Source organism: Cydia splendana, chromosome 15, assembly GCF_910591565.1.
Source record: "Cydia splendana chromosome 15, ilCydSple1.2, whole genome shotgun sequence".
In the NCBI taxonomy this organism is placed as follows: domain Eukaryota; kingdom Metazoa; phylum Arthropoda; class Insecta; order Lepidoptera; family Tortricidae; genus Cydia; species Cydia splendana.
In genome coordinates this window covers 16,517,703-16,544,017 of record NC_085974.1, presented here as the reverse complement: position 1 = coordinate 16,544,017, position 26,315 = coordinate 16,517,703, and the positions used below count along the sequence as shown (strand labels likewise).

Sequence of the window (26,315 nt, the reverse complement as noted above, 5' to 3'; positions counted from 1 at the left end):
TAATGACAGATGCAAGATTGACTTCTCAAATGATTCAGAACCCCTCGTGTAAATTTCATTCAATAGCGTGACGAGTTGAAAGCCTATTTAATTGATAAGACATTTTTAACGGTTAAGGAATTCTACAGTAAATTTAACATTAAATAATTTCGTAAATAATGACATTTGTGATGTATAAGTTTTAAAGTTTTTTTTTTGACATTTGTATTTATTATTGCTATTTTCTTCTTCTTTCCTTGATCTGGTTATGTGTTTTTAATTTAGTGTTAGTGTTTTTTAGTTGAGTGTTTAGTGTTAGTTGTATATTTCGTAGTTCTATTGTGATTTTGTTTGACATGTGTTATTTTGACATTAAAGAAATTGAATTTGAATTTGAATTTCAGCGTTCGCGTTTGCGTTATGTCTATTTTTGTATGGGATTTTGAACAGAGTGCCAAGCGGGTCGTTTTGGAAACTTTAAATCCCATACAAAATGACACTTAACGCAAACGCGTACGTCACGTCACGCTGTCGAACGAGATTTACACTAGCGGTACTTGTTTGTAATAAAAACAAGTTTGTAAATTTCCGAAAGGTTTCTACATAAAGATTTGCCCTTCCGGCTTCAACAAACCTAATCCGCTCAAACGCGTTTAATACTAAGATTTGCTTCATAAAACAAAGAAGTTTTCAACACGCAGAATCTTACAAACTGGGTCAAGTGAAAGGAAGCTCCAATGTTAATCCAATTTTTTCAAAGCAACTTTGGGTTTATGCACTTAACAAGGAAATGAAGAAGTTTGGTCGTAGGATTACAAAGTTCGGTTTAGAAGTTGGATCATTTGAGATACACTTGTTGGACGTATGAAATGTCTTTATTGTTTACGATATTAATGATAATTATTTAAAGAGCCACTGTATTTTTTGTTAAATTCGTTTCAATAAGGTAATTGTTATTTAATTATAGGATATCTAACACATTTTCTTGTACAGTCAAAACAACAACAAATTGATAGTGATGACACTGATGACCAAAGTAGCCAAGTATTTTTATTTAGAGTCTGCGGAAAGAGAAGAGTCATGGAATGTATGGAGCCCAATACATTCCACGACTCTTCTCTTTCCGAACAGACTCTATGTCGTAACAAGGTGTGTTACCATAGAAGTAAGGATGTGTACAGATATATTTGGCTTCTTTGGCGGTCACTATATATGATGCCGACTGTATAAAATTCAACACTCAACTTTAGATTGTGTGTGACGTTTCTAGATTTTTTGTTTAGCCATTTTCACAAGGCAGGAGCACTTAATCTATTATTTACAGACAAACAACAGCAGAAGAATGTGTAAAGAATGAAGCTTGCGTTATAATACACTAACAGACTCGAAAATAACATAACAACTAAAAGTGTCATCATAATTTAACATTATGTTTGCATTTTGAATTAGTTAATGGACTAACTTTTTTAGTACTTATACAAATATAACACTGCATTTCGGATTCAGATAATTTCGGTTGCTAGAAATAATAATTGGGTCAACATTTTATCAACAGTACCTTATGTGTTTAAAGCTATGACGAAATACATTTGATAATATTTCTAACAAAAACTGCAGTGCTGAAAATGTTAATCCAAATGAATCATGCGAATGTAAAATACTCACAAAATTAATTGTAGCTTATGCAATGTAATCCTCCACAGATGGTGATCGTAGCGAGCTAGAGGCTATGATCCAAACAACACCAAACAACTGCAAAAGAAAAAACTTAAACATGCTTTAGAAGCATCACAAAATCGGCGCCGTCGGAACTCCGAAGGCTTTCTATACTGTCGCCTGCACCCGCGGACTTAGCTCACAGGAATGATCTAGACTTCACTAATCAATCATCATTAACCCCATAATCATTGCACAAACGGCAATCTTCAAGCAGCACAAGGAGCCGACTAGGTTCTTTCGCTTCGCCAGAGACCGAAGGTTCGAGAATTTGACATTCTTGGGTTGTATGACCCTGTCCCGCGCTAGTATAGCCGCTTCCCGCTTTAACCTAATGGATGTTGTCGTAGCAAATAGAAATTATGACACCTCCAGTTATTTTCTTCTTTACTTGTCCAAAATATTCAACAGCTTTATCATTTGCTCGTCTTAGACGAGGTAGTAAATGATTTATGATGAACATAGCACCTGTTACGTTTGTCGATATGATTATTATTAACTGGGGGTTTCAAATAATTCTGGTTTCTTGCGTCGCTTGTCATTTTGAACGTTTAACAAATTTCTGTGTCAGTCACCAGTGCCTGGATTGCTTTAGTTGTTCATTAGGATTAAGAGCGCTTTAATATGTTTATAGTGATTGTTCTTGAGTTGCGAGTGACCCCGAAGTATGTTTTCAGGCAACAACCACCAAACAGCTATCAAAAACAACATTACGTCTCCCGAAGCCTCCAACACACCCACTCCCAACACTGCGGTACACATCCGAAACAAATATACGCTTTACACTAACTGCCTTACAACTGTAATTTTAGACCAGATCCTATAACTCAGCGGTCGGCAACCTTTTAGCAACCAAGGGCCAAATAGGAGTTACCGAAGTTGACGCGGGCCGCACTTTGTTAATATTTGTGACTATATCAGACATTGTCGTTTGTCAATATTACATAAAAAATAGCCAGGGAGGCTCGCGGGCCGCAAGTGAGAGGTTCGCGGGCCGCATGCGGCCCGCGGGCCGCTTGTTGCCGACCGCTGCTATAACTTATGACTAATTTTATCTAACATAGAATCTTGCAAAAGTGAACTAGCTAGTAAATGTTTAATAATACCTACAGCAATTTTTAATGTCTTATTGTGTTATTCGATATTTGCCTAGAATAGTTGGTGTCTTAATCGTAATGTAATTTTTTTCTGTGTCAACTTCTCTAACTTTGTATATGGGTTTATGTTATTCATTAGGTGGATTCATGGCATTGTGGTCCTATTTATCTATATCTTCTTCCTTATAGTTATCCCTCTATAATACTGATAATGTGAAACAATCTTATTACTACCCGAAATTTACCAGGCATGACAGCATGAACGTTTCTGCAATATGAGTGTTAATGTATAATGTCTAACATTGCTATTTTTAATGACTCCTGCTAATTATATTTCAATTCCAACAGTCGCAAGCCTGATGCCCGGTCTGGACATGTCAGTGACCACACGCCTGTCCCCCAGTCCCCGGGACATGAGTCCAGCTCTGGCCATAGCTCTCCCCATGATGAAGTCAGTCAACATTGTCCCGGCTCAATGCTTCGACAACATGGCTTTCCACACCGAGAGGGTTGAAGACAAAGACAGTGACAAGGAAGATACTCTCAGCAAGCGTTCTAGTCAACAATCTTTCGAAAGCGACAACACGCTTAGAGTAAACAATTACAAGAACGGATACATGAATAAGAGTGTCGAAGAGAAAACTGATTGTAGAACGCCGTTGCTTCGAGATCATAAGATAGAATCGCTGGATGAGAATAAACTTCGGGAGAATAAAGCTGAGAAGAGAAAGTCATCCGCTTCAACATAACAGTAAATATTGTAAATAATATTGCAACCGCTATTCTAAACTTTATTGGATAAGGCCGTGGAGTAATAAAATATCTTATATCGCAAATTGTAGCACATGAAATAAAAACAGTTTCAAGTGTGCAATAATTTACAATGAGCCAATGTTGCTCCATTGCCTTAATCTATTGAGACCAATAGAACTAAGCATGCTTTAACTAATGCAAGTAAGATTAATGTCCATTCATACAGTGCAGAGCAAAACAACGTATGTTAAACCAAACAGAGTATTCAAACATATGTATTGTCTAGTAAATTAAACTTATCTTTAACTGTACAAGTTTCGCGTAGTTTGGGAAACGACATGCCTTCGTATCCAGTGTTAAGAGTAGACTGTGAGAACTACAAGTATTATATATCACCGATTCTGATTGAATATTTAGCAAAATGCGAAGGCAAAAACTGTTCAGGCACGTACAATGGCGTTTAGTAATGTTATAAAAATAAGAAATATATTTCTTGCTTAATAGTTACATCATGGCAATTTTTTACGAAGCGGTATATTAAGGATAGAGACATTATTTCTGTGTCCTTTGTTACACATGTATGTTCAGTAATGTCAGTGTCGGAGAGCCATCGCTCGGGAAAGAAATAAATATTTGACTTTCAAAACATTCTACTCGTAGGGGGTACTGCCAAAAACCAAAATCGAAATTTCCTTTTCTGCCTCTCTATGGCTCAAATATACAAGAGTAATAGAGAGGCAAATCACGAAATTTCGATTTTCGCAGTATGCTCTCAGATTTTATTGTGTTTGATATAATCGGTGATGTATGAGGACTTGTAGGTATTATCGTGGATAATGTTAATGTTCAAGCATTCAAGGCCGTGATAGCTGTAAGATAGTTAAGAAGTGCTTGGAGCACTTGCGATTTACACATACGTACGAATATTAGTAAATAGTTGCCTATCACAAACTAGAGTAAATGTTACGTACCTTTATATACCTAAATTGAACAAATCGATCTTTTTGGCTGAATTTTATCAACTGTTTCTCTATTAGCCTTATCAAAATTGTCGATGAAACCAAAAGATTAATTTCTTACTTAAAAGCATCGTTGCCATCGACAGTAATTGGGACCACCGATTTCATTTTTAACAGTGTTATATTTTTTGTATTGGTTAAAAAGAGTACCTAAGATACAAAAGCGAAGTAAAATTATTATGTCTTGGATTTTAAGCGTATCGTATAACCATCTAAATAACAACCCAAGCCTTATTAAGTTTAATATGGGACTTAGTCGATTTGTGTAAGAATGTCCTATTGTATTTATTTATTAAAACTCCGTTGAATTAGTGTGGAAGTGCTCTTAATTAATTTTCATTCGTCTCGTATTTCGCAGCATCAACTTTTGTTTGGCATAAATCTGAAGGCGGTCGCTTTGTACAAAATTCCAATTTAACATTTGGTCAAATTCCACGCCCGAATGTCAGCTGTTTTCGAATTTTATTTGTTCGAGGCGCAATATTTGCCTGCAAACATTTTGTAGGTGTTTGCTAAAATACAGCAGCTTTTTCGCCGCAAGGGTTTTGGATTTATTATTTCGACCCGCGAGGGCTGCCAAACGGGCTGTTACAAAAAATCTGTGGCATACGTGGTTGTAACATATGAATATAATCCAATATAAAATGAGACATTCTTTTTACGAGTTGACAAAATTAAGTCAAAGGATCGATAGCATGTAGTTATTATAATCGACCAGGATTCGGTAACTATAAACCATTAACATATATTAATAGTTGAATTAAAGCGTTTATTCGAATGTTAACTTCAATACGTTTCCAGTCCATTAGCAGAACTTTGTATCGGGAAGTTTTTCTTAGCGTAAAGTTTTTTATGCGTTTTTATAGAGGCCAATTCTAATTTATCAGTTTGTTACGGTTTTGAACTGGTGTCGATATGACCTTGAACTACTTTTACTTCATTTCACATGCACCAATCAGTGTGAGCGATTTTAAAGGTCGTATCCAAATAAGATTAAAACCAACAAGCTATTACATCTGAATTGGGCTCATAATCAATTTGTCAGTCAGTAAGAACCAAGAAAACTATACTCATCCTTTTCTTTTGTGTGCAAGTACTAGTGTAAGCAAAGATAGTATGATTCTATCTGTCTATGATTGAAATGAGACAGTCTTTTGACAAACTATACTAATAGAACTTTATGTAGAAGCAACCATTGAGTTATAATTACTATAGAGAAGTCATACCAAACAATGAAATTGTCGCAATCGCAACCTGTACCACGCGAACAAAACGTCGTAAGCGCCGTAAATTTCATGGCGCTTACGCATTTAAGTGGCGAGGTTCACGCTCCGCTTCTATAGTTTGTTGTCAAAACAACAACAACTCATGGCGCAAAATACTTGTTCTCTGTGCCAGTTCCATACATAGTAATATTAGTTCAATGGAAGCAACCGCTGCAACTAATGCTCTAGTCTAGCGGAAAGCTTACCAAAGTTCTGGATATCAACAAACATGAAACATCAATAAACATGAAACTACAATTTTCATTAACAACAGACTAGTCTAGCTTCCCGAACAGTTCGATTAAGTATACAATCGATAAAGTTTGTACATATAGCAAACATAGTATTAACATTTTTGTATCTCAACAGTTTCGATATAAATTAATCACTAGATACACATATCATGGCACTCTCTCATTCTTGGTGTTACTTTAAATGTAAATAAATATACTTATCATAATTAATAGTTAAGTGTAGATAGATGTGAACCAAGTGGTTTTGCTTTTAAATGTAATTTTTTGTTACTTGTAATAACTAAGGGTTAAATATTTATTTGTTGCAATTTTGGACGATAAATTGAAAGTACGCGTCTAAACTCAGGGACCCTCGATGTTTTATATAAAATTGTTATCGATAAAGGAAACATAAATTAGACTGCTTGTAATTGGTTTCAGTCATATCGAAAAACTTTATTGTTTAAAAGTTTATTGTACGCATAAAATGCAATAACATTAAATAAAATGTAGATAGCACGATACTGTTTATAAAAATATTTGTATATACTTTTAGGCTTGTATAATTTACGTAATTTATACCCAAATAATTTTAACTGTACCAATTAGTGTCATATAAAATAATGTTAAGTCTCGTAGTGATTCAAATTTAATTAAAATGTTTTATGAAATTTATAGCTTGCCACGAAAATGATTAGTAGCCGAAATGGAGCTAGAGGACCACAACAGTGCTCGATTCATATTAAATATTTGTTTATATATTATTTAATTATGGCCAAATGTTAAGGATGACAAAGGGGCCCACTGATTAACAGTCCGCCGGACGGTATCGGCCTGTCAGTTAGAACAAAATTTTGACAGTTGCGAACAACTGACAGGCCGATACCGTCCGGCGGACTGTTAATCAGTGGGCCCCTTTAGAACGGTAATATCCGGGCCGAGGCGTCCGACACTTCTTTTTCTACAGACAGCAACTTTATACTGGTCACGTGAAGCTTTCTATAGAAAACGAAGCGTCGGACGTCTCGGCCCGGATCCAGACCATTCTAGCGTGAGTTATCCTCAAAGTTCTGTTTTCCTTTACTTATATTCGACGGTAACGATTTATTGATATTTTCATGGCACATATCAGAATCTGATCGTTTCAGATTACATTATTGACATTCATTTTGCAAATTATTGGTTCTTTGTCAAGAGCTGTCAAGATGGCTCATATTTCCGATCCCAAAATGAAATGTTATAAATGACCTTCCACTTTTTAATGTTTATTACTGAATAATTATCATGTGACGTCGATGCGGCGAAGACCATCTGTCAGATCAGACCTACAAGCTCTTTCGTCACTTCTAACTCTAGCGCTACATACTTACTCCCCTTACTAAGGGTCTTTCCAACCAAAAATTTAATGCTAATACAATGTCTTACCATGTTTTTTTTGCTAATTTTTACTAAAAAATGTTTAAATGAATGCACAAAGCCTATTTTGGCAAAACATGGCCCAATAACTAGGTTAGTTACCTATGCACAAAGGGTAAACACCAAAATACTATTATTTCAAGTATTTTTATCAAAATTGTATGAAATGAGCGAAATTTTTCCGTTTATGTATTTAAAATAAGTACCTAGTACAACATTTGATCGTTATATGATTCAAAATGTAAATCTTTATAATAACGCATTAAAAAAAGTTGAAATTAACAGTTATTCCCAGATAGACATGGGAACAAACATAATAATTTATCATAATCATAAAAGGTAGATTAACAGTAGTTAATCACTTATCATAAGTTTTGTTATTGAATAAATCTTTTCCTACAATTTTGTTAATGTTTTCATCTAATTTATACGGGAAATTTTGTAATATAACATTATTGCTTAAATATAGAGTATTGACATCAAATTTACTTATTCTGGTAACAGTTTATTACCATAATATTTTAGTTCTTTAAAAAACTGCAGTGTGCTCGTTAGGGTTTATATGAAACCTCTGGGGCTTGGTCTATTTGAACTATGAAAAGTAAATGGTATAACATTTCTATGAGTAGCTTTATTAACGTAACTAACTAAAAACGTCTGCGAGCGCTAATATTTTTTTATATTAAAGAAAAAATATCCTCTCATATAATTTGAAAGACATCTAAATAGAGAACGAATCACGGTAGAACGGCCCGGGTCCGAACCGAGGCGTCTAAAAATCGTTTTCTAAAGCATCACATGATCACTGATCCCAACCCGGGTACCTCTAACCCAAGTAAAAAGCTGAGCTAGCTTAGTAGATATTCACGATTTTATAAAAAGAAATCTTTTATGTAGGTAACTACACTTTTATGATAACTTTATAAAAAATTCCAATGTAAGTACAAAATATTCGGCCCCAGGAGTTACAAATATCCCCAAGCGATGGTTTTGTCCCGAAAATCACGAGCAATGCTAGGATAAGGCTTCACAGTGAGTAAACAGGGCTTGTATCTTATTGTATAGCATCTATATATACATATACAATTTTAAAAATACAAAAACAAATTATTTGAAATATTGTTCATTAAACATGTGACATTACTTTGTGTGTTTTATTTCATAAACATTCAATAGTTCAGAAAATGCTTATGTAGGTTGTTTTTCTTTTTTATTTGCCATGCCCTAACGGACGTCGGCGACCACCTTTGCCATCTCCCTCCTGCTCTTAGCCATTCTTACCAGCATGGTTGCGTCATCCACGTTCGTCCATTTTTTAATATTGTCAAGCCAGGTGAACCTTCCTTCTTCCCCTTCCCCTCTTGCTATCAATTTTTCCTTCTGTAGGTTAGAATATTAGATTAAAATATGCAAAAAAAGAAACGCTTTACAAATTATCATTCTGAATCTTTTCATAGTTATCAAAGTATTTAAAGTTATGGCTTGCCAGAAAGATTCACATAATATTTGATACCTTTTTTTTTATCATTTATTTACATACAATATATATACAGTGGTACTACTAAACGAAATTAATAACTAGTTTAAATCTAAAATAGGCCCTTGAGGCATTGTACCAAGGATGCTGGCGGCATTTCCTCGCTGTATCGCAATGCTGATACGTTGTGCGAGGTAGCCGCCAGCTCTTCGGTCACCAGTTACGTCAACCAGACGCTTCGCGATTTCTGCGAACAACTTATGCGCGCTGGGACCCATGGACCTAGAGTTTCAACACCATAACTTACTAAATTTTAACTACTGTGATGAGATGCGTTGTCGCAGGATGCTAAATCTAAACATAATCTAAATTAAGAGATACTTGGGTATCGTAAAATCTCCCAAAGCTTCCAACGATGGTTCGAAACTTGCTCACACCTATGAATTATCTAAAGTGTCGTTTTGTAATCGAAACTTGAATTATTTCATATCCACTGTATTGGATAAACGATATTATCTGAGGATTCTGTGTTTGGCTAGACAAAATGACAATCATTTGCAGAAAACGAAACGAACCGCCATTGTCTCTCTATGGCTCCTCCGTATTATTACGATAGAGATAGATAGCGTTTCGTTTCGTTTCTCTGCGAACGATTGTCGAACGAAGTATACATATATCTGCGGGCGCAGCATGGTTCCATTTTCATCGCCTGTCACTATGCCCGTCACTTTCGCACTTACATACTTGTTAGAACGTGTCAGGCATGGTGACAAGCGATAAAAATGCCCGTGCTACCGCCGCTGCAGTGGTATCATGCTCGCATTTTTATCACCTGTCATGTCATGCGTCACTTTTGCACTTACTTACTTGTGAACGTGACAGGCATGGTGACAAATGATAAAGAGCCGGCCATCTTATCCCTTCTGGTAAGTTAGGTACAGACATAAAAAAATTACGATCCTAACCCACTTTATAATCTCGGTTCCAAATCCACGTAACGTAAAAATATGGATAAGATCCATCAATCTTAGCTTAACTCGGAGCTGGTTGGAAAATCCTTTTACAAGGATTGTGAGCATGTATTTTACAATGGATATACTTTTACAATGGACGTAAGATACTTATCTCCGTATTGTTAGCTTTAACAATGCATTTGTAAGGTAAAATGTAATTTGAGGTCGATTGTCAAGACAGATAGGGAGACAGATTTATATTTATTCAATCTGTGAGAGGGATGTTCTTTGAAATTCTTATGTAGGTACAGTCATCATCAAAAGTAACGTGTCAGACTAAGCAGCAAAAGTATCTGATCATTCTCTCAAAGCTTAACTTAAAGAGACATGTCTCTAATATGTTCTACTATTGTGATTGTGATTGTAGCTGATATTTTGAACGAAAACTGTAGAGATTTACCTACAGTCAGTAATTCAGCATCAAATAGATAGTGACGGCCAAATATACTATGTCATCCTTTTACATTTACGCTAAGCTCTAACGTTGCGCAGAATGTTAATGTTAAAAATGGCAGTGCGCACCAAATTATTTAAATTTATATCACCTATTACCGTTTGAATGACCAAGGTCATACCATATCAAGCGAAACAGTTTAAATTAATAGGGTTTGAAGCAGGAATTAGCGTTATTACCGAGACCCTGGCGATTATGTGTCATAATGATTCTAGGTTTAGCGTAAAGGATGACTTACGCTAGATCGGGCCGGGGCCGGACCGGAGCTTCCGGCGCTCCGTTTTCTATGGAAAGCACCACGTGATCACCAATCGGCCGTCATAGAAAACGACATGCCGGTCGCCTCGGCTCGGACACGGCCCGGGCTAGCGTGAGTCATCCTTTAGGGTTATTACCGAGACCCCGGCGATTGTGACTAGGTTCAGCGTGTAATGAGTCGATTGTTGTCAGTCAGTCAGCCTTGTCTTACACTCATAACCGAAATTAGGCAGAATAAACTGACAGTCGTTTGAAAATGTATATTACAATCCTAGGGCAGTAAAGTAAGATATGTCTCAGATCTGATATCATATACTGACCACCGGTCGTTGATGACCGGTCTGGCCTAGTGGGTGGGGTAGCTGCCTGTGAAGCCGATGGTCCTGGGTTCGAATTCTTATTCTTTATAATCGTCGCCTAGCAGCCATAGTACAAGCTTTGCTTAGTTTGGGGCATATATATATATAATAATAAATATTAGGGGATATCTTACACAGATCATGTGTAAGATATCCCCTAATATTTATTTATTTATATACATATAAGTCGACAGACATATGCTCTGAGACTTTCTTATTTACTGGCCGAGGTATATACCTACCTATTTTTCTCTCCCATGAAACCGTAAAGCGGCAACTTCGCTTAGCGCAACATCTGAAATCGAGTATCCCTAACCCCTTATAATGGTCCCTCAAGCACGGCTTTGTACCGTACATTGGGGTGAGTAGGGTCAAAACTGAAATTCAAACCACGATAACATTTTATTTTTACATATGAAAACTGAATGGTGTATATAGGTAATAAGTGTTCCGGACGTTTGTATTTTAGTTTTTATTTTATTTTGGGTAGTTCCATTTCATAACTTTGACGATAAAGAGGAAAACCCACCTCAAAGGTGATTTTGGAAGATTGTTGGATCGATATTTTTTTATTATGCGTATTACTATAGCTCCATTTTAAATTGGAATACATTATTTTTGTAGCAGTAGCCTTAAAATCCCTTCTCACCCCCCTCTCAAACCTTCTCTCCCCATTCATAACCCACCTCTCCCCGCGAAACCTACTCACCCCGTTTTACGGTACTATGTAGGTTCCATTATGTACATAATTGATGAGTTCTCTTTTCGTAACAAATGTATGGACCTTGACCCACTGTAGGACCGAGCGCATTAGTCAGTAATGTAGGTCGAAGACATTACACTCAAATATACTGTGAACCTTGTGTATTACTGGCTTTTACACTGTCTCATACATGAAAAGTAAGAAAAGTTTTCTCCCACTCTAGGTACAGCCTAGGTCCCACAAGGTGGCCTGACGACCTGGTTAAGGTCGCAGGAGCCCGCCGGATGCGGGTGGCGCAAGACCGGTCATTGTGGCACTGTTTGGGGGAGGCCTATGTCCAGCAGTGGACGTCCTCTGGCTGATATGATGATGATGATGATGAGATACAGCATGTATCATGGTTGCATTTTTATCACTTGTCATGTCATGCGTCACTTTCGCACTTACATACTTGTTAGAACATGACAGGCATGAGGACAAACGATAAAAAACCGACCATCTTAGCCCTAAGGCCTTCTTTCATGCGCGAGAGGGCTTAGGCTATTTATTAGGTAGTTCGGGTTGCTTATTTTAAATATCGAAATAAATGAAAATGTCTAGCTCTTGATTATTTATTTTGTAACAAGAAGATGAAGATATTGAAGATGCTATATCGTGTAAATTAATACTTCCTTTGTTTACTTTCTTAATATAACAAATGTAGAATATCAGTATGTGCTAACAAACTTCCAGTATACATAGCAATTTATTGTATCCTTCAACATCGCGACAGTCGGCCATTTTGGTTGCAGAAAACAAAATACAAGTCTTGATGCTTAGAGCTTACCTACAGTGTCGGGCAAATAAACAGGGCGTTATGAAGGAAATGTCAAGTTGTGCTTAAATTAGACGAGGTGTTGCGAGGATAAACAGAATGAATAAGTTTTTGGCAAAAATTTCATTTTTGGTACTAGCTTTTATCGCTGACTGTACTTTTCTTACGACAGACAACTAATACTCATCGAGACAATTCTAAAAACCCCTTACGCAATTACGTTGCGTTGTTTAATCACAGAGTTCCTATGGCCACCTCCTGTCTCCATCATCAGATCAGCTCGATGGTACCATAATATTGCATTGTCATCCGATTTATACATGCATGCAAAGTGTATGTTACAACCGTCTATGCTATCTTCGTAATTAGCATTCCTCACCAGGGGGATGATTGTTCACTTCGGCTACGTTAATTTTAATTTTGATGCCATTTTTGTTATTAGCGGCTCAAAATACTATGAAAACGATACCCATATTTATATTTTTTGAGATATCAACCCTATTGGGGACTTTCCCCCTCTTAGGGGTTCAATTTTCAAAAAACCTGAAACACGTGTTTATTACTCATTTATCTTTAGGAATACTCCTGTGAAATTTGGAATAAAATAGTCTAACTTATCTTGTTTCCCCATACAAACTTTGGACCCCCATTTCACTCCTTTAGGGGATGAATATTGAAAAATCCTTTCTTAATGGACACCTAGACCTTATAAGGAATCTCACCTCACCTAAACCTAAACCTTATAGTTGCCAAATTTGGATTTTCTAGTACCAGCGGTTTGGGCTGTGCGTTGATTTAAGTCAGTCAGTCAGTCAGGTCTTTCACGTTTATATATTTAGATTATTATATATTTAAGAGAAGGTATTTGTAATCTTATAATTTTGTAGCTCAAAAAATTTACTTTAAGGGATTTCATTCTCAAAAGTCTGGATCACGTGTGGCTGTAAATCAGCGTGTATGTTACAACCGTCTACGCTATCTTCGTAATTAGCATTCCCCACCAGGGGCCATAGTTCACGTCGGCTACGTTATATTTTAATTTTGATCCCATTTTTGTAAGTTTTGTAATTAAAATAAATAAATAAAATAAAAATAAAAAGAGCTTTATTTCATTCCTTACATTACACATTACTTATAGATGTAAATTTCTAATTTATTATGTCAATTCAATGTTTTTTTTTTTTTTTTTTACTTATTCGAATTAGATAGACACATGCATTATAGATTTTCAATGAAATTAATGTTTTATCAATTATTTATGTCACGTAATTCTTATTTGATTAATTTAATATCTAGTTATATATTTATAAAATTTTAATGTAAGTTTTGTAATTAGCGTCCCACAAAACCATGGAAATGATACCCATATTTATATTTTGAAATTTCAACCCCATTGCACCCCCACCAGGGGATGATTGTTCACTTCGGCTACGTTAATTTTAATTTTGATGCCATTTTTGTTATTAGCGTCTCAAAATACAATGAAAACGATACCCATATTGATATTTTGAGATATCAACCCTATTGGGGACTTTTCCCCCTCTTAGGGGTTCAATTTTCAAAAAACCTGAAACACGTGTTTACTCATTTATCTTTACGAATACTCCTGTGAAATTTGGAATAAAATAGTCTAACTTATCTTGTTTCCCCATACAAACTTTGGACCCCCATTTCACTCCTTTAGGGGATGAATATTGAAAAATCCTTTCTTAGTGGACACCTAGACCTTATAAGGAATCTAGTTGCCAAATTTGGACTTTCTAGTCCCAGCGGTTTGGGCTGTGCGTTGATTTAAGTCAGTCAGTCAGTCAGTCAGGTCTTTCACGTTTATATATTTAGATTATTATATATTTAAGAGAAGGTATTTGTAATCTTATAATTTTGTAGCTCAAAAAATTTACTTTAAGGGATTTCATTCTCAAAAGTCTGGATCACGTGTGGCTGTAAATCAGCGTGTATGTTACAACCGTCTACGCTATCTTCGTAATTAGCATTCCCCACCAGGGGCCATAGTTCACGTCGGCTACGTTATATTTTACTTTTGATCCCATTTTTGTAAGTTTTGTAATTAGCGTCCCACAAAACCATGGAAATGATACCCATATTTATATTTTGAAATTTCAACCCCATTGCACCCCCACCAGGGGATGATGGTTCACTTCGGCTACGTTAATTTTAATTTTGATGCCATTTTTGTTATTAGCGTCTCAAAATACAATGAAAACGATACCCATATTGATATTTTGAGATATCAACCCTATTGGGGACTTTTCCCCCTCTTAGGGGTTCAATTTTCAAAAAACCTGAAACACGTGTTTACTCATTTATCTTTAGGAATACTCCTGTGAAATTTGGAATAAAATAGTCTACCTAATCTTGTTTCCCCATACAAACTTTGGACCCCCATTTCACTCCTTTAGGGGATGAATTTTGAAAAATCCTTTCTTAGTGCACCCCTAGATCTTATAAGGAATCTAGTTGCCAAATTTGGACTTTCTAGTCCCAGCGGTTTGGGCTGTGCGTTGATTTAAGTCAGTCAGTCAGTCAGTCAGGTCTTTCACGTTTATATATTTAGATTTATCTGTGTCTGTGTGTGTGTGTCTGTGTTATCTGTATGTCTTTGAATCCTTATACTGTAAGGTTTCTATTGCCCTGCGCAAAATAAACTAAATTTCTCTTCCCTAACATGATCTTATACGTTAATTTACAGGTAGAACAGTCACGTCACCTAAATCACCCTGTATAGCCTCACTTAAAACTTACACCTGCGAAGCTCATCTTAGGGTCGTTTCCCGAATGGGGTCGTTCCGGCGATGGGTGCTTTAAACAATCGTAATGAGCTTTAAATTAGACGTGTAGGATGAGGTTAAGACGAAACAGGAGCTGAGTTTTAAATATTTTAGGTAAATATACCCGTCTCGCTAACGGAAGCGGCACCTAAAAGTAGTGCGATAAGGACAAGGCGAAAAATCCTGCGTAAAAATCTCAAAAATCGAGGTTTCGTACTCCTCTGTTTCCTCCTCCAAAACTTAACCAATCGTAACCAAATTTGGAAATCTAAATGATTATGAAATTATCTGTGTCGGACCGTTTTGCTTTTTTGGCTAATTGATATCAGTTTTGAATGCCACGCCTCTCATTGCGGCATAGTCAATTAGGCCATTTTGGCCATTTTTGAAGGGCTCTAGCGCCTTAAAAAACAAAAAAATCAAAACGGTCCGACACAGATATTGACAATATTAATCTGTGTTGAAAAAATCATTGCTCTAGCTTCAAAAACCACGGAGGAAAACGAGGAGTACGTTTGTATGGAGAAATGACCACTCCCGTTGGCTCTTAAGTGCCTGGTGTAATAGGTATTGTACCGAGAGCACATAATAAATGATAGTACTGCCGTACAGAAAGGAAACTTCCTACAAAACCGAAGTTTGACAGCGGCTCGGGGTCGAATCATGCTGTCCCTTTGTATGGCACTATCCCTTTTGGCTATTTAGGGTTGTCAAAATTCAAGCCATTATCTTATCTGTTGTTATGCACGCAAAGGGACGTCAAGGTGTGTCAACCCTAATAATTGCTCGGAGCAATGCTGAGCCGAGCGGAGCCGAGTTTAGCCGAAGTCGGGAGTTTCGCACCCCTGCCGAGAGTTTGTATTACCTCAGGGTAATTAACATAGCCCGGTTTTTCGGGGGCAAAAACTTACCAGTGCTAGTGATTATAAATATCAACTCGAAGTGTTATCGATATCGATAGCAAGCAATTTCTTAATCATAATAACAAATGTGACCCATACTTGAAACAGACATTATTTATTGAGAGTTATTCTTTAATCTGAATTATTACCTATAATTTATTGAATCTAAAAGCAATATAAATATTTTCTAATTCTTAAATTATCCCTCTTATTTTCAACACCATAATGCTAAGCATTAAGCAATGTTGCGGTTACCTTCACAATATGTTTGTCAATTTTGTCACACAAATAAATAACATCATATCGTGTGACGTCACATTACCGTAGTGACGCCACGGCGTGATAGATGCTCGCCGTATTATTTATGTGTTGTGATAAAGAGCCATTGTCGAGTTCTGCTTGACGTGTAAAATGTTGGTAAAATATGGTCGCTGGTCCTTGATAAAATACGAAGGTAGTTTTGTTATAGGTACTACACTCGATAACACGCCATTCTGTGTTGCTAGGATCAATTGTTTTATGAAAATACGAGCTTTTGCCAGCGACTTTGTCTGCGTGGAATCAGTAACAGTAGCTAAAGTATAACGCCTGGATAAAGTGTAATAGCAATCATTCAATTCGATAAGTTAATGCTTACATCCATTATCAGACAATTTATTAACTGTCTCAATTCCCCCCCCCCCCTTTTCACTCTCTTTAGGGATGATTTCCGGCATAAAAACTATCCTAGTCCTTCCCCGGGACTCAAGCTATCTCTATGCCAAATTTAAACTAAATCCGTTCAGCGGTTTAAGCGTGAAGAGGTAACAGACAGACAGACAGACAGACAGACAGAGATTTATAATATTACTAGCTTTTGCCCGCGACTTTGTCTGCGTGGAATTAGTGACAGCAGCTAAAGTAGATAATGCTAATAGCAATCATTCAATTCACGTTGCTTACTTCAATTATTAGACAATGCATTAACTCTTTCAATTCCACCCCCCTACTCTCTTCAGGAATGATTTCCGACATAAAAACTATCCTATGTCCTTTCCCGGGACTCAAGCTATCTCTATGCCAAATTTAAACTAAATCCGTTCAGTGGTTTAAGCGTGAAGAAGTAACAGACAGACAGACAGACAGACACACTTTCGCATTTATAATATTAGTATGGATTTGATAGTTAGTAGTATTAGATTTGAAGTATGACTCAGCTTCCAGCGCTTCGTTTTCTATGGTGACCACCACGTGATCACCGATCAGTCAGCCGTCATAGAAAATGACATGTCGGACGCCTCGGCCCGAGCTCGGCCCGGTCTAGCGTGAGTCATCCTTTACTCAGCTGAGAGATGCTTAGAATTTTATTTTAATACCGTAAAACGGGGTGAGTAGATTTCGCGGGGAGAGTTGGGTTATGAATGGGGAGAGAAGGGTTAAGAGGGGGGTGAGAAGGGATTTTGAGGCCACTGCTACAAAAATAATGTATTCCAATTTAAAATGGAGCTATAGTAATACGCATAATAAAAAAAATCGATCCAACAATCTTCCAAAATCACCTATGTATGAAAACCCCTCTCACCCCAAATACGAGGCACTACGGGGTGAGGTGGGTTTTCCTCTTTATCGTCAAAGTTATGAAATGGAACTACCCAAAATAAAATAAAAACTAAAATACAAACGTCCGGAACACTTATTATATACTCCATTCAGTTTTCATATGTAAAAATAAAATGTTATCGAGGTTTGAATTTCAGTTTTAACCCTACTCACCCCATTTTACGGTATCTTATTAAAATTTTAATATCTTAGTGTTTTGTTATTACATTAAACATGTCGATAAAAAAATGATCCTTCAAATATCCTAAGATTACCCTGTAACTCTTAACATGTAACACTTAAGCAGAAATCAGTCTTAACTGAGCTTGTTCCAAGTTCTTTCCCTAAGTTAGGGTAATTACTGGGCAAAGAATGTTCACAAGAACTTACCCCTCAAGTTGAGTTCGTCAGTGATTGATGTTTCTTTAGGGATGGCCCTGAAGTTATATAACATGATCCTTGTTAAAGAAAGGACGCGTTCCATATAGATTTAGCGTACATTGACCCGACTGTTGACATCTCTATTGCAGTTAAGCTTTAAAATTGGAAAAATTACTGTCTTGGGTGAGACTTAAACTCACGGCCTGTGGATCGATACTCCAGCGCGCTGCCATCTGATAATAAGATCTGATCTGATAATATGGTGGAAAGATTTGATGGCTATTGATGAGGTCTTGGTGACTCAGATGGCAGCGCGCTGGAGTATCGATCCAGAGGCCGTGAGTTCAAGTCTCACCCAAGATAGTAATTTTTTCCATTTTTAAATTTATTCTAAGCTTAATAGTATCGTTCGCAGACGTTTCTTATTGTTAAAAATTATAATCTCTATTGCACTCCCATAGTTACAAATTACATTTGTGTTTTTCTGTTGGTTTTATTATAAAAATGTTTACGTGTTTATTGTATTGTATTTATATAATTCAGCAAAAAAATTGTGACTCCCGTCATAACATAAAGCCTCCATATTCACATATGTAAATTGAATTTCAATTAAAGTTACAAAGTTCGCAACTCCATGCTTTTACCCGGCCTGCTTCAAGTCAGGAGGCCGATTTTGCTTTAACAATCACTACACCTTATAAAACCCCCCACCTTACACCTTATAAAGTCCCCTACCGCGTCTTTCTGTTTGTGTGTTTGTATGTTTGTTCGCGATAAACTCAAAAACTACTCAACGGATTGTCATGCGGTTTTCGCCTATCAATAGAGTGATTCTTGAGGAAGGTTTAGTTTAATCAGTCACTTATCAATTTATATACTTTAGTGAGACTACTTAATACGCAAATCAAAATATTTATTAAAATAATTTGAATTGTCCCCTAATTATATCGAAACCTAATCAATTTTTGTAGTAGAGAATTGGCCTCAAGAATTTGAATACCCCGAACAGCCAAACAAACTTTTCGGTGCTTTCAATTTTTCGCCCCCTTTAAAAGTATTATAAGGTAGGAGGTGCGAGAATCGCAAATCACTTACACAGTCGATTAGGGAATTGATAAATGGCCTTAAGTTAGGAACGACAACGGTATATTTTTTCAGGCGTATTATTATGGATCGCTTTATCCACGTGATAAAATAACTGTCACTTTTTAACTCCGCGGGATAGAAAGTGACGGACACCGTTTTATCACGCTGTCACGTAGACAAAAACGACCACATATCATCATAATTTAAGTTGCAATCTGCCAAAGAGAATTTACAAAAATTGTACTCTTAAGTTTCCGTGAAATGTTCTCGGTATTTTAACACACCTTTCACTGCGTATATTTGTATGTATATGTGCTTCAAATCTTCTAACTTAAATATGAATCACTTTTCGGTATCTGATTGAGCTGAAAATTGGCATACTTCACTTCCGTATTTCCAATGACAATGTTATAGTATGCAAACATGGAGCTGATCTGATGCTGGAGTCGGAAGGTAGCCAAAGGTTTCTTCCGATGGAAAAACATAAACACATTGAGTTCTCTAGAAAGATCTCGAGATTTGGTGGCAATAAAAATGAGTATCGAAAAACATCTTTGACGGTAGTAGGTAACTTGTTTTCATGAAGGGGTAATTTATTGAGACAAAAAATACAAACAATACTTGTTTTCTACACGTTTCTTGCCAAACTTTCTGACAGTTTCGATTTCTCTGACACTTGAGATAGGCGCCAATGAGTGATGTAAATATTAAATGAAACAGTTGTCAACGTTGAGTAATAACCTATTAGAAGTTTTTAAGAACTTGGATGAGAATTTTCTCATGTCAGTTTCTAGAAATATTCCCAATTTTCGACCTAAATGTCTAGTATATCCAACAGAAATATTCGACAAAAATGCGCATATTATAAAAAGAACTCTGAGCACGTCGCTCTCGCTGTTCAATCCTAAATAAACAAAGACGGGGAAAAATTAATGGGGGATAATCTAAAAGCAGCTGGGGATTATTTTAAATGGAACCAGTGTCCTAATGTACGCGTGTTGTATGTATAGGTGGAGGCAGTACACACAGGGGGTTATTTCGAATCGTATTTGGTCTAAAGTTTAAGTTTGGTCGTTTTTCGATGAAGGAAAACATCGTGAGGAAACCAGACTAATCCTAATAAGGCCTAGTTTCCCCTCTGTTGGAAGGTAAGATCACAGTCGCTTTCGTAAAAACTAGTGCCTACGTCAATTCTTGGGATTAGTTGTCAAGTGGACCCCAGAGCCATGAGCCGTGGCAAAATGCCGGGATAACGCGAGGAAGGTGATGATGGTGATTAGGTCTAAAGTTTCATCGAAGCTAAGGTGAAATGTAAGGTAAGTTGAATAGAAAAGACGAAAAGCTGCATTCAAGAGATACGGTACCTACCGTTATGGAAATACCTACTGTTACATGCTAATAATTTACGCATTCACATTATTTCTGAATTCAATACTTCCAAGTTCCAATGACACTTGACAACATTCCGATTTTGGTCGCACTATTGATATTAGTCAGTTGACAAGCAATCGTCCCTAAATCGCTATTAAAAATGCGGTTTTGTAGGAAGTTTCTTTTCTGTACGGTACTAGGTACTATTACTTATTCTGTGCCTCAACAAAAAACGTTATTACTAACCATCTGTCGCTCAACACATGTCGTCGAGAGGGTGTCGGAACTTCCCTCATTGCTCAGAAGTTTTCCTTCCAGATGTTTTTTGAGCTCGGTCATCTATTCGATAATATAAATTATGTGCTAAGTCAGTGGTGGCTTGTGTAGGTTTTATTAAGATAGGAAGGATTCTTGGAATATTTCCTAGATTTTTTTTATGATAAAGGAGAAAAATAGCCAAACGGATCACCCGATGGTAAGCAGTTATCGTTGTGCATGGACACCTGTAATACCAAAGGAGTTGCAGGTGCGTTGCTGGTGTTTAAGATGGGGGTACGCTCTTTTCTTGAATAAACAATAATCAATGTGTAAGCAGGCTCCAGTGTGAAGGCTAGCCTCACTTCTCCGTATGCCACACTTAAGGATGACTCACGCTAGGCCGGACCGGAGCTTCCGGCGCTTCGTTTTCTATGGAAAGCACCACGTGATCACCGATCAGCCGTCATAGAAAATGTCATGTCGGACGTCTCGACCCGGGCCCGACACGGTCTAGCGTGAGTCATCCTATACCTTGCTTGTAGAGCTTTTAATGAAAGAGCTGCCGTGATACAATTTCGGTATCGGTTATATCGTTATCGAAAATTCTATCTATCTATCTATCTGTGATTAGATAGGAAATATGGCGACCCGGCATCACTTATTCATGGGGTTGGCCAATGATTGACTAAAACTATAGATAAGTTATAAAAATTAAACTTACCGTTCCGTACCCAAAGGGTAAAAACGGGGCCCTATTACTAAAACTCCACTGTCCGTCTGTCTGTCACCAGGCTGTATCTCATTAACCTTGATAGTTACAGTTGAAATTTACACAGATTATGTATGTCTGTTGCCGCTATAACAACAAATACTACAAAGTACGGAACCCTCGGTGGGCGAGTCCGACTTGCACTTGTCCGGATTTGATTATTACCTACTATTAGTGTAGCTGAACTTCATACTGGGGTCTATTTAGACATTGATTTGTGTTTATTGTGGGTTCATACACTTCCTACTTGCGTTTAGTGGCAAAATGTACGAACTCTCAATAAACACTAATAAATGTGTCAACAGGCCCTAATATTAAGGCCAGCCACATTTATCCATATGGGTGTGTAATGATCGATATAAAAATAATTAATATATTTTCTGTAGATATAACAACATTTAATATAATTTCAGAAAATATAATAACTCATTTTGTATAATATACATTTGGTATATTATTAAAATGTTTAATATCATTTTATATAATTATCTTTTGATTTAACACTCATTTATTATAACGATCATTACGATCATATGATATAATGCTCATTTATTATAATGCTAGTTATAAATATCAGTTCGTTATATGTAGAAAGAGTATCGGTTTTTGTAGTGTGTAATAGTAAATGTGGAATTATGTATCTAATACAATTATATCAACAAAGGTTATAACAATTCTACTTTACATGAAATAACTTTATATCATAAATTCGGTATAGAAAATATGCATTATAACTTCAAGAATGTTATGCTTAATGTTATTAGATCAATTAATCATTAAGTATATAAAATGATAAATTATATCATATGAAAATATATTATAAAATAAAATAAAATAAAAATTAAAATTCTTTATTTCAGACCAAAAGCGATCCATATTTTGTTAGTAACATTTTTAGACTTAACACTATGTTAGTAACCTATATCTACTTAGACCTACCTATGACTAGTTCTGCCCAGTACTTAGTGAGCGGGCAGTCGAGGCGCTCGTCTAACGCCCTCAGCATGCTGTTAGTGCTGCCGCGCACACGTCGTAGTAATGACGCCACTCTTTTCCGTCTAATGGCATAAAAGTCGTCCGTTCGCGCCTCGGCGAACATGCCTGACGCGCTACAGTGCCTCGGCAGCCTTAACAGCATCCTAAGGATGTTATTGTATTGGACTCGCAACGTGTTGTAGGCCCTTTGTGTAAAACTTGCCCACAGCCCGCACGTATAAAACGTCTGACAATACGCTCTAAATAGCGTCAGCTTAACTTGCGTATTACAACGTGCGAATCTGCGGGCAAGCATGTTGCCCCTTATAGACATTGCCCTCCTTTCTCTTTCTATGTCTAAATCGTCTCTTAGTTCATTATTAATTACATGACCTAGATATTTAAATTCATTTACAACCTTAAGAGGTATGCCTCCCAGCACGATCTTAGGTACAGTGGTCGGGTTATACTTTCGTGCCTTAAATACCAACACCTCACTTTTTCCTGCATTGTACCTAAGACCATGCCGCTCAGCGTAAGCCTCGCACCTCGCAAGTAGTTTCCTGATCGAGTCAACCGAGGGTCCCAGCAGCACCATATCATCGGCGTAACTGATATTGTTAAAGCAAGCCTGACCAATATGACAACCTATACGCATGCTGCTGAGGTCCCCGATTAACTCGTTCATGTACAAATTAAAGAGGACAGGTGAGGAAAGCCCCCCCTGCCTCACACCACACTGAAGCTTATACTCATCAGAGTCTACTCCTGCCCATCTCACCCGATTGATCTGGTTGCTGTACCAGTACCTTAACAGATTAATATATTCTTTCGGCAAACCTGTTTTTTCTACTTTATCCCAAAGTATGTCGTACGCAACCAGATCAAACGCCCTGGATAGGTCCAAAAAACATGCATATATTGGCGTGTTTCTGTCCCTATAGTACCTGACAGCCTGCTTAAGGCACAATATAGCGGTTTCCGTTGACAGGCCTGGCCTAAGTTGCCTAAGTGGCCTGGCCTATATTAAGTGTTGTTATATCATTTAATAATTATACTAAATAAGCGTTATTGTAACTGATATTATAATAAAAATGTTTATAGCCATCGATACGCACCCTATCCATATTGACTTAACCCTTAAACAGGTTGTGTATCTATAAGTACCACATAGCAAATGATTTTTTTTTGGCGAGCTGAGTAAATACAACGACCGCAAAATGTCATTGCCGTAAAGTCTATTAAGTGGGTGATATCGGAACGGAAAAAAATTACAGGTGTCATAACAAATTTCTTTGAAAATTTAGTTGTCAAGTTCAAATCGACAACAAATGGCAGTTTTTGTACGTTTCTCCCGCTGTATAAGTTCGCTACGCCGAAATAAAGTACTGTAAGTATTTTGTTTTGTATTTTTATGGTAGATTATTAGATAATGTATGTGTAGTAAGTCATAACTTACCTTAATTATTGTTTTCTGATAAAATATTCGATCTAAAAGTTTGTGGTTCGTATGAACCCTCTGCCCGTCTGGGGCACGTTCGAGTGGTTTATAAGTGGCCTCTGCCCTGCAGGGAGTTTACATGCCATTTAAGGGTAAAATTCATTACTATGAATGAACCCTCATAGTACAAAAGTAATATATTTTCCTTTGGTTTTTAAATTAAATATTTATTCAACGGTCAATCTTACGAGCCACGACATCCATGCGAGCCAAGAAAGTGCTGGCAGTTAGTGCATTTTGTGACGCAAGTGTAAATGTGATGTGCACATGACTTGCCCTTAAAACTACTCTGTATGGCTAACAAGGCAGTGGCCATATAAGGACCACGTAGCACCATTGGTCACGAGCAGTGGGCATATAAAAACCACCGGGTTTTTTTTATTGAATTAGGGGTAGTAAAAAAAATCAAGAAATTACTTTTCTTTTTAAGCTATTACCTACCCGAATCAGTAATCAAAAGTAAAAAATGCGTCAGGCCTGTTTAAGGGTTAATGTCAATATTTGAGTATATTTATTAATAACAAACAAAATGAAAAAAAATAACTAAACGTTAAAATTAAAACTAAACTATAACAAATCTTAAACTAAACTTATAAATTAAAAAAATGTTCCTCAGGTCACCTTTATGCGTTATGGTGCCCAGAAGGCTGGCAGCGTTACCTTTTTGGATGGCCAGGCTTATCCTCTCGGCTGTCAATATGTACCATACTGTATACCATATTGTAGATTTGATGCTCTATTTTGGGTTGATTTATCCAGTAACCTATATTAAACTGTCTCGCTCGGTGATAAGGGTCAACAATCAAATACTTAGTTTATTTTGTGTCCTAATTAGTCAATGATTAAAGGATGACTCACGATAGACCGGGCCGGGGCCGGGACGGAGCTTCCGGCGCTTCGTTTTCTATGGAAAGCCGTCATAGAAAATGACATATCGGACGCCTCAGCCCGGGCTCGGCCCGGTCTAGCGTGAGTCATCCTTAACACAAGGAAAAGAAAAGTTAAAGTTTTTCGCATCTATCACTTAATTTACTCTACATGATAATGAGTAGATTTTACCGCCATGGTCACCGAATTTCTGTGACAGGTATATATAGATGGTCAAACCAATTTGTCAGTCAGTAAGAACCAGGAAAACTATACTCATCCTTTTCTTTTGGGTGCTAGTACTAGTGTAAGACAAAGATACTATGATTCTCTCTGTCTATGATTGAAATGAGACAGTCCTTTGACAAACTATGAGTACTTTTCATTGATTTTGTGGCGCTTGTTTACGTATCGAGTTATTTATGACGACGAAATTCAGCCTCGAATACATAAGTTATTTGATTACTTAGTAGCACAGAATAAGTACCTAATAGTACTACCGTACAGAAAGGACACTTCCTACAAAACCGAAGTTTGTCAGCGATTCAGGGTCGAATCATGATATCCCTGTCTAACTTATGGCACTATCTCTTTCGACTATTTAGGGTTGTCAAAATTAGGGTTGTATTTAGGGTGGAAGCGCTGGTGGCCTAGCGGTAAGAGCGTGCGACTTTCAATCCGGAGGTCGCGGTTTCAAACCCCGGCTCGTACCAATGAGTTTTTCGGAACTTATGTACGAAATATCATTGATATTTACCAGTTGCTTTTCGGTGAAGGAAAACATCGTGAGGAAACCGGACTAATCCCAATAAGGCTTAGTTTCCCCTCTGGGTTGAAAGGTCAGATGGCAGTCGCTTTCGTAAAAACTAGTGCCTTCGTCAATTCTTGGGATTAGTTGCTAAGCGGACCCCAGGCTCCCATGAGCCGTGGCAAAATGCCGGGATAACGCGAGGAAGAAGGAAGAAGGAAAGGTTGTCAAAATTCAAGTGATTATCTTATCTGTGGTCGTGCACGCAAAGGGACGTCAAGTTGTGCCAACCTTAATAATTGCTCGGAACAATGCTGAGCCGAACGGACCCGAGTTTGCACGAAGTGAGGAGTGTCTCCCCACTGTTAGTAGCTCCTCCATAGACCAATAAAATGAAAGACGAAATTATATAAAACAGTTCTCATACCTACTATTAGTGTAGCTGGCCATCACTACACATCGGTAACTAGTGGCATTTAGGTAGCACTTAAAAGATTAGTGATGAGCACACATCGGTAACTCGTGGCACTTGAC

General features: G+C 37.1%; 2 protein-coding genes across 4 annotated transcripts in view; one reads left to right on the top strand and one right to left on the bottom strand.

Moving 5' to 3' along the window:
- Positions 1 to 6,321, top strand: part of LOC134797741 (potassium voltage-gated channel protein Shaw) — a 162,883-nt gene extending 156,562 nt beyond the window's left edge. For all 3 annotated transcript variants that reach the window (XM_063770097.1, XM_063770095.1, XM_063770096.1), the window contains one exon: positions 3,141 to 6,321. In XM_063770097.1, coding sequence (XP_063626167.1) covers positions 3,141 to 3,541 — 401 coding nt within the window. In that variant the 3' untranslated portion in view covers positions 3,542 to 6,321. The remainder of the gene's footprint in view (positions 1 to 3,140) is intronic.
- Positions 6,322 to 22,615: 16,294 nt separating this feature from the next.
- LOC134797369 (uncharacterized) lies at positions 22,616 to 23,263 on the bottom strand. The gene has a single exon (XM_063769591.1). The coding sequence runs from the start codon at positions 23,261 to 23,263 to the stop codon at positions 22,616 to 22,618; it is 648 nt and encodes a 215-aa protein (XP_063625661.1).
- Between the last annotated feature and the right edge of the window lie 3,052 nt (positions 23,264 to 26,315).